This window comes from Myxine glutinosa, chromosome 14, assembly GCF_964187855.1.
Source record: "Myxine glutinosa chromosome 14, kmMyxGlut1.1, whole genome shotgun sequence".
NCBI classification, from domain to species: domain Eukaryota; kingdom Metazoa; phylum Chordata; class Myxini; order Myxiniformes; family Myxinidae; genus Myxine; species Myxine glutinosa.
The window spans coordinates 70,611,321-70,624,083 of NC_136274.1; the positions used below are offsets into that span (position 1 = coordinate 70,611,321).

At 43.3% G+C, this 12,763-nt stretch overlaps 1 protein-coding gene across 2 annotated transcripts in view; it reads left to right on the forward strand.

The window, feature by feature from the left end:
* The window catches only part of LOC137439885 (ceramide synthase-like), an 83,227-nt gene that overhangs the window by 9,531 nt on the left and 60,933 nt on the right, over positions 1-12,763 (forward strand). For both annotated transcript variants that reach the window (XM_068136088.2, XM_068136091.2), the window contains one exon: positions 2,884-3,115. In XM_068136088.2, coding sequence (XP_067992189.2) covers positions 2,884-3,115 — 232 coding nt within the window. The remainder of the gene's footprint in view (positions 1-2,883; positions 3,116-12,763) is intronic.

Sequence of the window (12,763 nt, forward strand, 5' to 3'; positions counted from 1 at the left end):
GATGGAGGTCCTCAATGCCAAACAGGAAATTAGAGCTGTCTCCCTCGACATATCACGTGCCTTCGACACGGTCTGGCACCCCGCTCTGCTCACCAAACTCTCCTCCTTTGGTATCCATGGAAATCTCCACGCATGGCTGGCGGACTTCCTCTCTAGTCGTCGTCAACGTGTGGCCCTGAATGGGTTTCTCTCATCTCCTCTTCCTGTTCAGGCTGGAGTTCCCCAAGGCAGTGTTCTGGGCCCCGTGCTTTTTCTGGTCTTCATCAATGATCTCTCTGACTCTCTCGAAAATCCTCTCTATCTCTTTGCTGATGACTCCACTCTCTACCGCTCCATTCCTCTTCCCTCAGATCGGCAGTCTGCTGCCTCCTCACTCTCTGAAGACCTGGACAAAATCACAGACTGGTCAAACAAGTGGAACATGTCTTTCAATCCTGACAAATCTCACACTCTTACTTTGTCTCTCCGAAAAGATCGACTGGACAACCCTCCCATCTACTTTCTCAACAATCCTCTCCAAGAAGTTCTGTCGCTCAAGATTTTGGGTCTCACTATCTGCCATGATCTTTCTTGGGAAAACCACATTTCCAAGCTGGCCTCCAAAGCCAGTCGCCGACTGGGCATCCTCCGTCGTGCGAAGTCCTTCCTCGGCACACCTGAGCTCCTCACCACATACAAGGCTTTCATCCCCAGCTCAATGGAATACTGTTCTCCCCTATGGGCCGGTGCTCCTGCCTTACACCTAGCTCGGCTTCACGCTGTTGAAACCAAAGCTTTCAGAATTATTGGAATCTCCCGCGATGAAGCTATCTCTGAGGGCCTTTCACTCACTCACCGCAGGCAGGTAGGTGGTCTTTCTGTCTTCTACCGACTCCTCTCCGGCCTTGCACCCCCAGCTCTCTCTGTGCTCTGTCCCCCAAATATTCCTACAGGTCGCACAAGATCTGCCAGCAACCCTCTGATGGTTAAACTGCCGAAATCTCGGCTCTCCGCTCACCTTCACTCTTTCATTCCTCTTTTCTCCCGCCTCTGGAACAAACTCCCTCACTCCCTTCAATCCCACTCCTCCCTCCAGGTCTTTAAAACAGCTGTTCACCACCATCTCTTATCTTCCCCCATCCAAAACCTTGATCTTTTCTACCCCCGCTAATTCACCCCAGATCCACCTTGTTTGAAATTCCAACTTCTTTCCTGGAAGTCCTGGCAGTGTCCATATGTTTTATACCTCTCCCACTGCCCCCTTCCCACGCCCCCCCCCCCCAAAGCCCTCGCCCTCTCTGAGATCTCTCGATGTCTCCATGTCTCTCGGTCCCTGCTCTCAAATGTTGTGTTTGTGTCCTTCCCCCTCTCTCCCCATCTTGTCTACCGCTCCCTATGTTATATGTTTTATGTGTCGGTTTGTCTTTCTGTGTGTTCATGTGATTAATGTTCGCTCTTTCACGAGCCTCGATATTGTATACAAAAAAAAAAAAAAAAAAAAAAAAAATTCACTTGGAGCACAGTGAGTTATATATTACAAAACTGATGGTACCATCATAGGACATATTGATTGTACTATTGAATACTATTATTGTTGTACTGTTATTCTTGTGTGATTTTAATACAATATTTGTTTGTGAGTAACAATTGGGGTGGCTTCTCCATTGATCTTTGACAAACAGAATAACACATTTTTCTGCCGTGAATCGTCTCGGGGCTCGAAGGTACACCGTGACCAGGGGGTCGGGGAGCAGCACGTAACAGTATGTATGTATGTGTATATGAATGTATGTGTGTATGTATGTATGTATGTATCTATATATGTATGTATGTGTGTATATATATGTATGTATATATGTATGTGTGTATATGTATGTATGTATGTGTGTGTGTATGTATGTATGTATGTATGTGTGTATATGTATGTACGTGTGTATGTATGTGTGTATGTATGTATATATGTATGTATGTTTATATGTATGTATGTGTGTGTGTATGTATGTATGTATGTATGTATGTATCTATGTATGTATGTATGTGTGTGTGTATGTATGTATATATGTATGTATGTGTGTGTGTATGTATGTATGTATGTATATGTATATGTATGTATGTTTGTGTGTATGTATGTATGTGTGTATGTATGTGTATGTATGTATGTATATATGTATGTGTGTATATGTCATGTATGTATGTTTGTATGTGCGTGTATATGTGTATGTATGTGTGTATGTATGTATGTATGTATATATGTATGTATATATGTATGTATGTATGTATGTATGTATACATGTAAGTATGTGTGTACATGTATTATGTATGTATGTGTGTGTGTATGTATGTATATATGTATGTGTGCGTGTATGTATGTATGTATGTGTGTATGTATATATGTATGTATGTATGTATGTATGTATATATGTATGTATGTATATATGTATGTATATATGTATGTATGTATGTGTATGCATGTTTATATGTATGGATGTATGGATGTATGTACCTATGTACCTATCTATGTATGAATGAATGATAAATGCCCTCTCCCCCCCCCCCCGCCCCCTATCCCCCCCCCCCCCCCCCCCACCATATCTATCCTTCTTTCCCTCTTATCTCCCCAATCCTTTTCTCTCTCCTCCACATAAATCAATTGTCCCTTTTTTTGTTCGCGATTAATGGGATCATCTACATTAGTGGAATTTTTTACCCCCCATCCTCTGTCTCTTTCTCTACTTGTTTCTTTAGGTCCAACATATAAAGCTTCCTAACCCTAACCCCCAACAACATGTCGCCCGCAATGCTCCTGCGTACGTAATATGTCATTGAGGCCGGAGGGATCGTGCGTTCCCTCATGATACCTGTGAAAGTGTACGACAGTCGTGTGGTGTGCGTCGTGCGTAACAGGCACTGGCTGGCGACGTGGTACGTGTGGTTCGCGACGCCGTACTTCGCGTACGACATCGTAGCGATGTTCCTGAGCCATCGCCATCGTCGGCGGAGCCAGGTGGACACGCGCCCACAGAGCCACCTGGGGGCACGGGTCGTGAACACGTCCTTGCGCGAGTTCCTTCGACGGGACACGCTCATGGTGACTCATCACGTTGGCGTGTGCCTTTTTTGCTTCCCCGCATCGGCGGTAAGTCTTGGGACACACAATGCACCATCCACGGCGTGCTCGTGTTTATACAAATCGTAAAACAAAGCCTCGGGGTAAATATTGCCAGATTACCTAAAGCCTGATTAACAATGCGAATTGCCTCACTGTCGAGAGCTTTGGTGGTCGGTACCACATGTCATGACACGACTTGCACGTGGAAAGAGGCCGTCTATTTATTACGTACATAAACAAGGCGTATCGCATCATTAAATTGGAACAAACTCGAGTTGAAAATGTGGACAATACGTTTGGTACGAATGTGAAAGTTTGGCACAAACGAAGATCCCCAGGCCATGTAACCTTCATCAAAGAGGTAGAGTAGGTCATGTCAGCACAGCACAGGTAATTGGCAATTTTGCTACAGTTACATCACTTGAATTATTTACTTCTTGCATGCACGACCTCACACACGCACACATACACTCACAAACTCACTCACACATACACTCACATACGCACTCACTCACTCACACATACACTCACACATGCACTCACTCATACTCACACATGCTCACACATGCACTCACACACTCAATCACGAACGAACTCACACATGCACTCACTCACGCACTCACACATGCACTCACAAACTCACTCACACATACACTCACATATGCACACACTCACTCACTCACACATGCACTCACTCACGCACTCACTCACACATGCACTCACTCACGCACTCACTCACGCACTCACTCACACATGCATTCACTCACACATGCACTCACTCATACTCACACATGCACTCACACACTCAATCACGAATGAACTCCACATGCACTCACTCACGCACTCACTCACTCAATCACACACACTCTTATACTCACACATGCATTGACTCACACACTCACACATGCACTCACTCACACACTCACTCACACATGCATTCACTCACACATGCACTCACACTCACACACACATGCACTCACGCACTCAATCACACACTCACTCCTATACTCACAAATGCAGTCACGCACTCACTCACACATGCATTCACTCACACACTCACACATTCACTCACTCACACACTCACACATGCATTCACTCAGAGACTCACACATGCAGTCACTCACACACTCTCTCACACATGCACTCACACACACATGCACTCATGCACTCACTCACACATGCATTCACTCACATGCTCACACATGCACTCACTCACACACTCTCTCACACATGCACTCACACTCACACACACATGCACTCAATCACACACTCACTCCTATACTCACACATGCACTCACTCACACATGCATTCACTTACACACTCACAAACTCAATCATGCACTCACACACATGCACACACACTCAACAATACACTCCCACATCCACTTACTCACACACTCAATCACGCAATCACACACACACATGTACTCACACTCACTCACACACATACCCACATCACACACACACTTACTCACATCACACACACACTTACTCACATCACACACACACTTACTCACATCACACTCGCTCACGCACACACGCACACACGCATGCACACCTTTTTTCAACTCTGTTCCTCACAAATCCAATCATTTATTGAACAGGAGCGACTATTCCTGATGCATTTTATTATCACTAGAATATAAGACCCGTCGCTTCGCTGATGGAAATACCAATCTTTGCTGCGATGTCTAACCCATGGGGGAAGAAAAAAAAAGAATTCCTGGGAGATCCTGCTCTCCGTGCAGGGATAACCATCACTTGCAATGATAAAATTGGCATTTGCAGTTTTCACACGCGTGTCCATTTACCCATTAAAAAAAAAACAATAATAATAATAATAATCTTTTTTTGGCTCACAAACATTCCCGGTGGTTACCCGAATCCACCGTAGTTGAAGTTATTGAAATCCGTTAATCAGTTCTCAATTTATAACATGACAAACAAATAAACAAACAAACAGACAAACAAACAAACAGACCAACAAACAAACAGATAAACAAACAAACAGATAAACAAACAAACAGACAAACAAACAAACAGACAAACAAACAGACAGACAGACAGACAGACAAACAAACAAACAGACAAACAAACACGGCTCTTTTATAATATCGATTCAAAGGATGTTATAAATGATACCAATTTTGGGTGGGGAGAGGGCGGGGTTGGGGTGGGGGGTGTTGGGGTAAGGGTGAACACGGTGGTTGTGGGGGTTACCAATGCACAGACACCACATTCACCTTTTCACAAGACCCTCTCACAAACATCACAACCACAGCACAGGTATCCAGTCACCGATCCACACCTCAACTACCGCCAATTCCTGCCAATATCCATGTATCACTCCATCGCGAATGCTTGTAACTATCTAATTCCAGTTTTTACATACAGTCACGTGAAAAAGTAAGTAAGTAAGTACACCCCATGTAAAGTTTTGACTTTTTCAACATATTTCAACATACATCTAGTTGATCTTCATTTCAACAATATTGATAGAGGTGATATAATACAGATATAAGAGGTGAAACATTTACATTTTATAGTCCATTGTATAATTTAAATAAACATAAATGCAAATTTCGCATGTGGAAAAAGTAAGTACACCCTTGGCTCAAATAGGTGGTATTGCCCCGATTGGCAGAAACAACCTCAAGTAGGCATTTCTTATAACTGTCTACCAGTCTCTGACATCGACTGGGAGAAATTTTTGCCCACTCCTCCATGCAGAATTCTTTCAGCTGTGCGATGTTTGAGGGGTTTATTGCATGCACAGCTCGTTTCAAATCCCCCCACAACATCTCGATGGGATTTAGATCCGGGCTTTGACTTGGCCATTCCAGAACCCTCCATTTCTTTCTTTTCAGCCATTCCTTGGTGGATTTACTGGTATGTTTAGGGTCATTGTCATGTTGCAAGGTTCACCTTCGGTTGAGCTTCAACTTTCCGACAGATGGCCTCACATTATCCTCAAGCACCCTCTGGTACAATGAATAATTCATAGTGGATTCTATGATGGTGAGCTGCCGAGGCCCTGATGCAGCAAAGCTGCCCCAAACCATAAAATTTCCACCACCATGCTTTACAGTTGGTATCAGGTTCTTGTGGTCAAATGCTGTCTTTGCTTTTCGCCAAACATGTCTTCTGGTACTGTGGCCAAATAGCTCTACCTTTGACTCATCTGTCCAGAGCACATTGTTCCAGAAGTGCTGGTCTTTGCCAAGGTTTTCATTGGCAAACTTTAGTCTTGCCCTGATGTGCTTTCTGGACAGCAAAGGTTTCCTCCTGGCAAACCTCCCATGTAGATCAAATTTGTGCAGCCTCTTTCTAATGGGAGACTCATGCACTTTGACATCAACAGTGGCAAGAGCTACCTGTAGGTCCCGTGATGACATTCTGGGGTTCTTAGAGACTTCTTTCAGCATCTTGCGGTCTGCTCTCGGGCTGAACTTGCTGGGGCGGCCTGGCCTGAACAAGTTGGCAGTTGTTTGGAATCTTCTCCACTTGTAGATGATCTTCCGGACAGTCGAATGATTGATTTCAAATTGTTTGGAGATCTTTTTAAATCCCTTCCCAGACTCGTAGGCATCAAAAACCTTCTTTCTGAAGGCCTCAGAGAGCTCTTTTGATCTAGGCATGGTGATTGTCACTTCTAGATTGTCACTTCTCTAGATCTAGGCATGGTGATAGAATGAGATGCACACTTCAACAACAAAGAGCAAACCAAACTAAATGTCTGAGGTTTAAATAAGACAGGTTCCTCCAAGATCCTCTCTAACGATGTTCTAATCATTTGCACCTGAGCTGGTGCACCTGATTCTAAATTTAGGTATTTGAAGTGGTGATAAATTTAGGGGTGTACTTACTTTTTCCACATGCGAAATTTGCATTTGTTTGTTTAAATTTTACAATGGACTACAAAATCTAAATGTTTCATGATATTTGTTATATTATATCACGTTTATCTATCAATATTGTTTAAATGAAGATCAAATAGCTGTATGTTGAAATATGTTGAAAAAGTCAAAACTTTACATGGGGTGTACTTACTTTTTCACGTGACTGTATCTACTGTTTCTGCTGCCACTAACTTTCCTGGGAGACCATTCCATGCATCAACTACTTTCTGAGTGAAAGACCCCTACCCAACTACCATCCAAACTCTCCTCTTCTTTACTCTCAGGCTATGGCCCCTGGTCCTATGGCGTAGCTATTACCACCCCCAGATCCTTCTCCTGTGTGCCACGCTCCAACATTGCCCCTTGCATCATGTAATATCTATTTTCATTATTCTTATCCAATGCCAAGCACCTTAAATTTCTTCATGCTAAACTGCATCTGCCAATCTTTTGCCCAATCTATGCAAGTATCTGGACTTTCCTGAATCTGATCACGCCCCCCCACCCCCTCGCTGCTATCTACAGTGCCTATAGAAAGTCTACACCCCCGTTCAAATTTTTCACATTTTGTTGCCTTATAGTCTGGAATTAAAATGCATTAACTCAGACTTTTCCCTCATTTATTTACACATTGTAACCCACAACTTCCAAGTGAAAAGAAAATTCTACAAATTTCAGAAAATTATTTGAAAAGAACATCGGGGCAATACCCCTGGTGCTCACCTGGTAGAATAAGCATTATACTGCACTGACTAAAGGTATTTTAAACCAATTTCAATGGTTGCTAGAAGACAGGCAAGCATGTAGACTCATACGAACATAACCATAAGACTTAAAACAAACAAACAAAAAAATACCTATTTTGGGGGGCAACCCACTCCACCTCCTCCCCTAACCCCATATACCTCCTCAGAACCCAATTTTTCTAATGCCTGGAACAAACATTGGTAAATCACGGGTGGTGAAGGTTGTGGTGAAGTTTAATCGAAATTGCGTGTGTAGTTTCGGAGAAGAAAGCAAATACCTATTTTGAGGGGCAACCCCCCCTCCCCGTTGACCCCTAAAGGGGCAGTTTTTTTTTAGTGCCGTAAACAAACTTTGGTACAGCACGGTTGGTGAAGGTTGTGGTCAAGTTTCAACGAAATTGTGCATGTAGTTTTAGAGAAGAAAGCAAATACAGTGCATTCAGAAAGTATTCAGACCCCTTCACTTTTTTCACATTTTGTTATGTTGCAGCCTTATGCTGAAATCGTTTAAATTCATTTTTTCCCTCATCAATCTACACTCAATACTCCATAATGACAAAGAGAAAACAGGATTTTAGAAAGTTTTGCAAATTTATTAAAAAGAAAAAACGGAAATATCACATTGACATAAGTATTCATACCCTTTCCTATGACACTTGAAATTTAGCTCAGGTGCCTCCCATTTCTCTTGATCATCTTTGAGATGTTTCTACACCTTGATTGGAGTCCACCTGTGGTAAATTCAATTGATTGGACATGATTTGGAAAGGCACACACCTGTCTATATAAGGTCTCACAGCTGACAATGCATATCAGAGCAAAAACCAAGCCATGAGATCGAAGGAACTGCTGCAGAGCTCAGAGATAGGATTGTATCGAGGCACAGATCTGGGGAAGCCTACAAAAAAATTCTCTGCTACATTGAAGGTTCCCAAGAGCACAGTGGCCTCCATAATTCTTAAATGGAAGAAGTTTGGAACAACCAGGACTCTTCCTAGAAATGGCCGCCCAGCCAAACTGAGCAATCGGGGGAGAAGGGCCTTGGTAAGAGGTGACCAAGAACCCGATGGTCACTCTGGCTGAGCTCCAGAGATCCTATGTGGAGATGGAAGAAACTTCCAGAAGGACAACCATCACTGCAACACTCCACCGATCTGGGCTTTATGGCAGAGTGGCCAGATGGAAGCCAAACAGTTCAATCTTGGTTTCATCAGACCACAGAATCTTGTTTCTCACAGTCTGATAGTCCTTTAGATGCTTTTTTTTTTGCAAACTCCAAGGGGCTTTCATGTGTCTTTCAGTGAGGAGAGGCTTCATATTGTTGTCACATGCACACAATGGCCAGTCTTTGCCATAAAGGTCTGTAGCTTTCAAAGTTGCCATTGACCTATTGGTGGCTTCTCTGATCAGTTTCCTCCTTGCTTGGTCATCCAGTTTGGAGGGATAACCTAATCTAGGCAGGGTCTTGGTGGTACCAAACGCCTTCAACTTCTTAATGATTGTCTTGACTGTGCTCCAAGGGATATTCAAGGCTTTGAAATATTTTTATACACATCCCCTGATCTGTCCCTTTCTACAACTTTATCCCGGATGGTCTGTTCGCCTTCGCTCCTTCGTTCCTCTTTTCTCCCGCCTCTGGAACGGACTACCTCGCTCTCTTCGATCCCACTCCTTCCTCCGGGTCTTTGGGGCGGCTGTTCACCACCATCTCTTGTCTTCCCCCGTCCAGGGCCTTGATCTTTTCTACCCCCGTTAGAACACCCCAAATCCACCTCTTTCAAACTCCAACTTCTTTCCTGAAATTCCTAGTTGTGTGAATTTGTTGTATACAGTGTACCCCTTCCCCACATGCCCTCTCTCTTCCATAGATCTACCGACGTCGCTGTTCTCTTCTGTTGTTGAGCTTGTATGTTTTCCTCTCTCTCCCCCTCCTGTCTCCCACTCCCTTTATTTATTGTATGTTTTGTGGGGCTGTGCCTGTTCTCATGTGTAATGTATTAGCTCTTACATGAGCCTCGACTGTATACAAAAACGTCTTTTGAAAGCTCCTTGGTGCTCATAGTTGAGTCTTTGCTGTGAAATGCACCATGCAGCAGAGGAAACCTACAGGAACAGCTGATTTTGTTCTGAAATAATCAAAATCACGACAATTTAACACAGGTGGAGGCCAATTAACTTGGTACGTGATTTCGAAGGTGATTGGTTACACCTGAGGTAATTTACAATTGATATTATAAGGAGTTGGACACTTATCTAGTTTTCTAGTTTTGTATATTGAATTACTTCTCTGAAATTTGTGGAATTTGTTCTTCACTTGGAAGTTGTTCTTTAAGATGTGTAAATAAAGTTGGTCTGGTTTAATGCATTTTAATTCCAGGCTATAAGGTAACAAAAGGTGAAAATTTTGAAAGGGGTGAAGACGTTCTATTGGCACATATATATACAGACTTGGCATTTAATATGGAATTTTTTTTTTTCTTGACGGGTTTACTTTCTTAACTCGGTATATCAATCTGGTGAGTTTCTTTTACACTTTGGTGATTTATTTGTTAAAAGAACCATGTCACTGATTGTCTGTCGCAGCAAGAAGTCAATAACAGGATTATATCACAGTTGGCGTGACAAAATGTAAGGACAGGTACATTTGACGATTGGCTTCACAATCAGGTATATAAGGGTTGTTGCGTTCTGTATTAGTGGAAAACAACTGCTGCACATCTACAAAAGTTATTTCCGCTTCCTCTGGAGATGGTCCGTCAACTCGACAATGCTGTTTGTCATGGAGTGGTGGCTTTACGAAATTCTGGCATGAAACAGCGTGCTATTGCTCGGCAGTATGGCATCACTCAAGGTCAGGTATCAAAGATCCTGAAACGAAATGCTCAGAGGGGTGTCCCTACTCCAATACCGAGGCCAGGACGTCCCCGCAGAACCACAAGGAGGGATGATCGCCAGCTGCACCGGTTAGTCCGCAATGGCCGTACCAAGTCAGCTAATCGGCTTAGGGCTGAGTGGCAGCAACTGACAAATGTGCCTGTATCCAGAAGGCTAGTCAACCAACGACTGGTTCAAGCAGGCTATCGTGCCAGGCGTCCCCTGAGAAAGCCACGCCTGACCAGACAACACCGCCAGCGCCGATTGCAGTGGGCCAGAGTGCACCGTCAATGGCAGCCAGGACACTGGAATCACGTGATCTTCAGTGACGGGTCTAGATTTCTGGTCTATCATCAAGATGGCCACGTCCGAGTGCACAGACAAGTGCATGAAGCCTACAACAAAGATTGTATAGTGCCAATAGTCCAAGCTGGAGGCGGTGGGGTGACCGTTTGTGCTGCTTTTCATGCAGGGGGCAAAACTGACCTGGTTGTTCTGAATGGAAACCTGAACCAGTTCAAGTACAGGGCCATTCTGGAAGAAACATTGCTTCCATTTGCTCGTGCAGCCTTTCGAGGAAACGTTGTCTTCCAAGATGACAATGCACGGCCTCATCGTGCTTGCATGATCCAACACTTTCTTGCTGACCGTGGTGTAGAGCATATGGAGTGGCCTGCCATGTCCCCGGATATGAATCTGATAGAGAACTTGTGGGCAGAATTAACGCGTCAAATCGACCACTTGGACCAGCAGCCGACCTCTGTGCGTGAATTGCAGCAGGCTATTGTAACTGCATGGCAAGCGATTCCTGTCCAAACCTTGGCAAATCTCATGAACAGCATGCCTCAACGTCGTGCTCTCCTGAATGCTCGTGGGGGTTACACGAAGTACTGAACTGTAATTTTACAGTCCGTAATCCCAGTCGTAATTTAACTTTTGTTAAAAAATTTTTTGGCTAATGTGCAAAATAAAGAGATACTTCTGGAAAACGTACAGAAGTTTAACACAGGACTGTCCATGAATTGAGTTCGATATCAGTTTACATCACTTTCAAGGATCAATGTATTTGTTTCGAAATGTCAAATGTGGTTTTTGTTTCTTTTAAAGGTCACATTAACAAAATCTAGCATAATTTCAACATAATTCCAATGAACTTTTGGTTCTAAGACATCTTGAAAAGTAAGTTCACCCCCACAAAAAAAATATTCCATATTAAATGCCAAGTCTGTATATACACATTTATGTATGTATATCAGATGGTATCTCACCCCATGCAGGCTGCCTTGCCTTTCAGCTTTTCTCTCCATTTGAAATCATGGGTGGGTCAGTTATGCAAGACATATAGCGGCCTAACTAACCTTCGTTTCGGCCTTCGTTTCAGTTAGTATGCGGCCTAACTAATACCATTAAAATGTTGAGATGATGAAAATTGCTGGAAAGATGTCGCACCAAATGCGCATGTTGCACATCAAAGTAACGATTTCAGTTTATTGCCGAAAGAGGATAATGCTGCACGTGAAGAACAAGTTTGCAGCTGAATCAACTATGCTGGACATGTTGATTTTGGAACTCAAGATACAAATGTCATCATATACCAAGTGAACATCGTGCAACCCGTGCACAAACATCCCTTGTAATGGTTCGGTTACCTTTGTGTGCACATGCGTTACTCAGGTCTGTTGGCAAGATGCCACGTATTTGAAGAACAACCACAATGCTGTTCGTACATGTTGTAAGAATGGCATTGCAGTATTTGAAAAAAATAATTGTCCTGTAGATTTGTCAATAATTTGGGTTAAATTTCAGTTGCTCTCATTTCCTGCTGTCTTTCGATGTAGTAAAAGGCCATGCCTGGGTGACCTGCTAGTTTCCTGTATGAGTCATCCTTTTTACCTTATGATGTAGAGCCGCGTTTCTCGGGTTTTCTAACATTAGTTTCCATGCAGAGCAAAATATAGCATCCTTTATGACCTGAAGATCAATTGGGTTACATTTGGGTGCACCAAAAGATATACCATAGGGGGCTGTCTATTTTAAGTCTGGGAAGGGGTGGTAGTACTTGGGGTTTGTGTGGGTGTGTTTGGTAGAATTGTGAGGAACAGAAATAAAAAACGAGATGTGTGTGTGTGTGTGTGTGTGTGTGTGTGTGTGTGTGT